We start from the raw sequence: 2,528 nt of genomic DNA, 5'->3' as shown, positions 1-2,528 counted from the left end.
TCACTACAACCTCCACCTCCCAGGTTCAAGCAATTCTCCTGCCTCAGCCTCCCAAGTAGCTGGGATTACAGGCATGTGCCACCATGTCCAGTTAATTTTTATTTTTTTTTTAGTAGATATGGGGTTTCACTATGTTGGCCAGGCTGGTCTCGAACTCCTGACCTCATGATCCACCCGCCTTGGCCTCCCAAAGTGCTGGGATTACAGGTATGAGCCACCACTCCCGATCCCCTGCTCTAGAATTTCTATGGAAAATGTGATCATTCTTGGATGTATCTGGAACTCGATGTAATAAATTAAGATTCAGGCCAGCCTGGGCAACATCAAGACCCCATCTCAACAAAAAAAAAAACCTTAAAACTAGAGCAGGTGCATTGGCTTATGCCTGTAATCCCAGAACTTTGGGAGGCCAGGGTGGGAGGATCGCTTGTGCCCAGGAGTTTGAGACTAGCCTGGGCAACATAGTGAGATCCCACCTTTCAAAAAATATACTAGCCAACTTTGGTGGCACACACTTGTAGTCCCAGCTACTCGGGAGAACAAGGCAGGAAGATCACAAGCCCAGGAGTTCAAGGCTATAGTGAGCCATGATCTCGCCACTGCACTCTAGCCTGGTCAACAGAGAAAGACCCTGTCTCAAAAAAAGAAAGAAAGAAAAAAAAAGACTAAGGAATATCATTCAATTTTAATAGCCCAAACCATTAATTGTGGACTGGAGACGGATTTTGTGATAGAGGGGGTGTAACTGGAAGAGAGAGGGGAGAAGTCCCCACAACCTGAAAGCAGTGGTCACATGGAGAAAAAAAAATATCCTAAGACCCTGAGGGTTTCCACCGTTTCCATGGTTTTCCAGGATCCCAAAGTCCCATAGACATAAAGTGGAGGAGGTGGGGAAGGTGGGAGAAAGTCCAGCTCAAATTCCAAGATTCCTTCTGGCTTCAACATTCTCCTCTCCAAGCCACCTGCTGCTTCCATTCGACAGCTAATGACCAGATCCCATTCAGCTCTGCAGAAAGAGTGCTATGATTGATTAGTAATGTCTGCCGCAGGCAGGCCATAGGGATAAAGTACGAAAGCAGAAATGGTACCTGCTTCCCTCCACTGATCAGTTTGTCTAGAAAGCAGGGGGCATATCCTGGAGGAGTAAGAGCTAACCCATTCCTCCCGAGACACTCACAACAAACGCTGGCCCTATGGATGTTTTCCAACACCGGTCGACCTCCTCCAAGCAGAGTTCTGTGGTCAAGTGGTCAGTGACTTCAGTGTTCCGAATACCCCACCTCAGATCAACGACCTGGGAAATAGAAACACAAGTTTGTCAGAGAGGTGGCATGACAGGTGATTTGTTTTTTCAATCCCTTTTGACAAAAGCAGAAAGTTTCCTTCAAAAATTTTTGACAGCCTCTTCCTGTAGGGGGATGTCTGGATTAAAAGAACTTGAACCAAATTCATAACCTCAGTATAATCATGAGAAAAATAACAGACAGACCCATACTGGAGGGAAGGGCATTCTTCAAGACGCCCTGCCAGTCAAAGCCAAGCATGGTGGCGGGCACCTGTAGTCCCAGCTACTCGGGAGGCTGAGGTAGGAGCATGGTGTGAATCCGGGAGGCGGAGCTTGCAGTGAGCTGAGATCCGGCCACCGCACTCCAGCCTGGGCGACAGAGCGAGACTCCGTTTCAAAAATAAAAAAAGAAAGAAAAAGAAAGAAAGAAAGATAAAAAAGCTCTCTAAAAAAGGGAACTTGGCCATTTTCAAACTGTTGCTTTGAAAGCAAGGACGTGTCCACACTTGTTCACAAAGCTTTCCTTGCAAAGGAGGGTGTTTAGTTTGTGGCCAACACTGGACATAGCAAGGTCTCCTTGGCAACCGCACGCTTGCGGTTCATTTGTGCCTGCCCGCTATGGGGAGGCTGGGCGGAACGGCTCAGTTCAAGTAGGCAAAGCTGACCCTGCGGAAGGCTGGGGTGACAGGGAGACAAAGACGACTCGGAATAGTCCCTGCCTCCCTGAATTCTTTAGCCCCAAGGAAAAGACGCATAGATTCCTATGTGAGAAGGCCAGCAGTACTGAATGTGACTGGAGGAAGAAAGGGGGAGGAGCAATGAGTTAGAGGAGCAGGAAAGGAAAAGGGGTCAGGAGTCAGCCTCCGGAAGGCGCTTGTGCCTCCGGAGAGACCACCGTCTCCCTATTACGCATGGAGGACGTTGACAGCATCCGCGTCAGAGCACCGGCGTGGGCATTAAACAGAAGAGCTCGACCATTTCATCAGCTCTCAGTGCTGATGCTTTCATAGTGCCTCTGACATTGAACTATGTCTCATGATCAATGGTGGGCAGAGTGGAATTTCCAGCACTGCTTCTTTCTTAGTAATAAATATACAAACCAAAACGATCGTGCATCTTTTTCCTTTTCTTTTCTTTTTACCAAAGATCCACTTGATTTTTTTTTTTTTTTTTTTTTTTTTTGAGACGGAGTCTTGCTCTGTTGCCAGGCTGGAGACCTGGGAAGCACACAAGCTGACCTTCC

At 47.7% G+C, this 2,528-nt stretch overlaps 1 protein-coding gene across 2 annotated transcripts in view; it reads right to left on the bottom strand.

Moving 5' to 3' along the window:
• NWD1 (NACHT and WD repeat domain containing 1) overlaps positions 1-2,528 on the bottom strand; it is a 97,896-nt gene that overhangs the window by 75,315 nt on the left and 20,053 nt on the right. For both annotated transcript variants that reach the window (XM_011925730.1, XM_011925729.1), the window contains one exon: positions 1,178-1,294. In XM_011925730.1, coding sequence (XP_011781120.1) covers positions 1,178-1,294 — 117 coding nt within the window. The remainder of the gene's footprint in view (positions 1-1,177; positions 1,295-2,528) is intronic.

The sequence above is a fragment of the Colobus angolensis genome, unplaced genomic scaffold (assembly GCF_000951035.1).
Source record: "Colobus angolensis palliatus isolate OR3802 unplaced genomic scaffold, Cang.pa_1.0 Scaffold66, whole genome shotgun sequence".
In the NCBI taxonomy this organism is placed as follows: domain Eukaryota; kingdom Metazoa; phylum Chordata; class Mammalia; order Primates; family Cercopithecidae; genus Colobus; species Colobus angolensis.
Note: the sequence above shows the minus strand (reverse complement) of the source record. Positions and strands in the feature narration are given on the sequence as shown.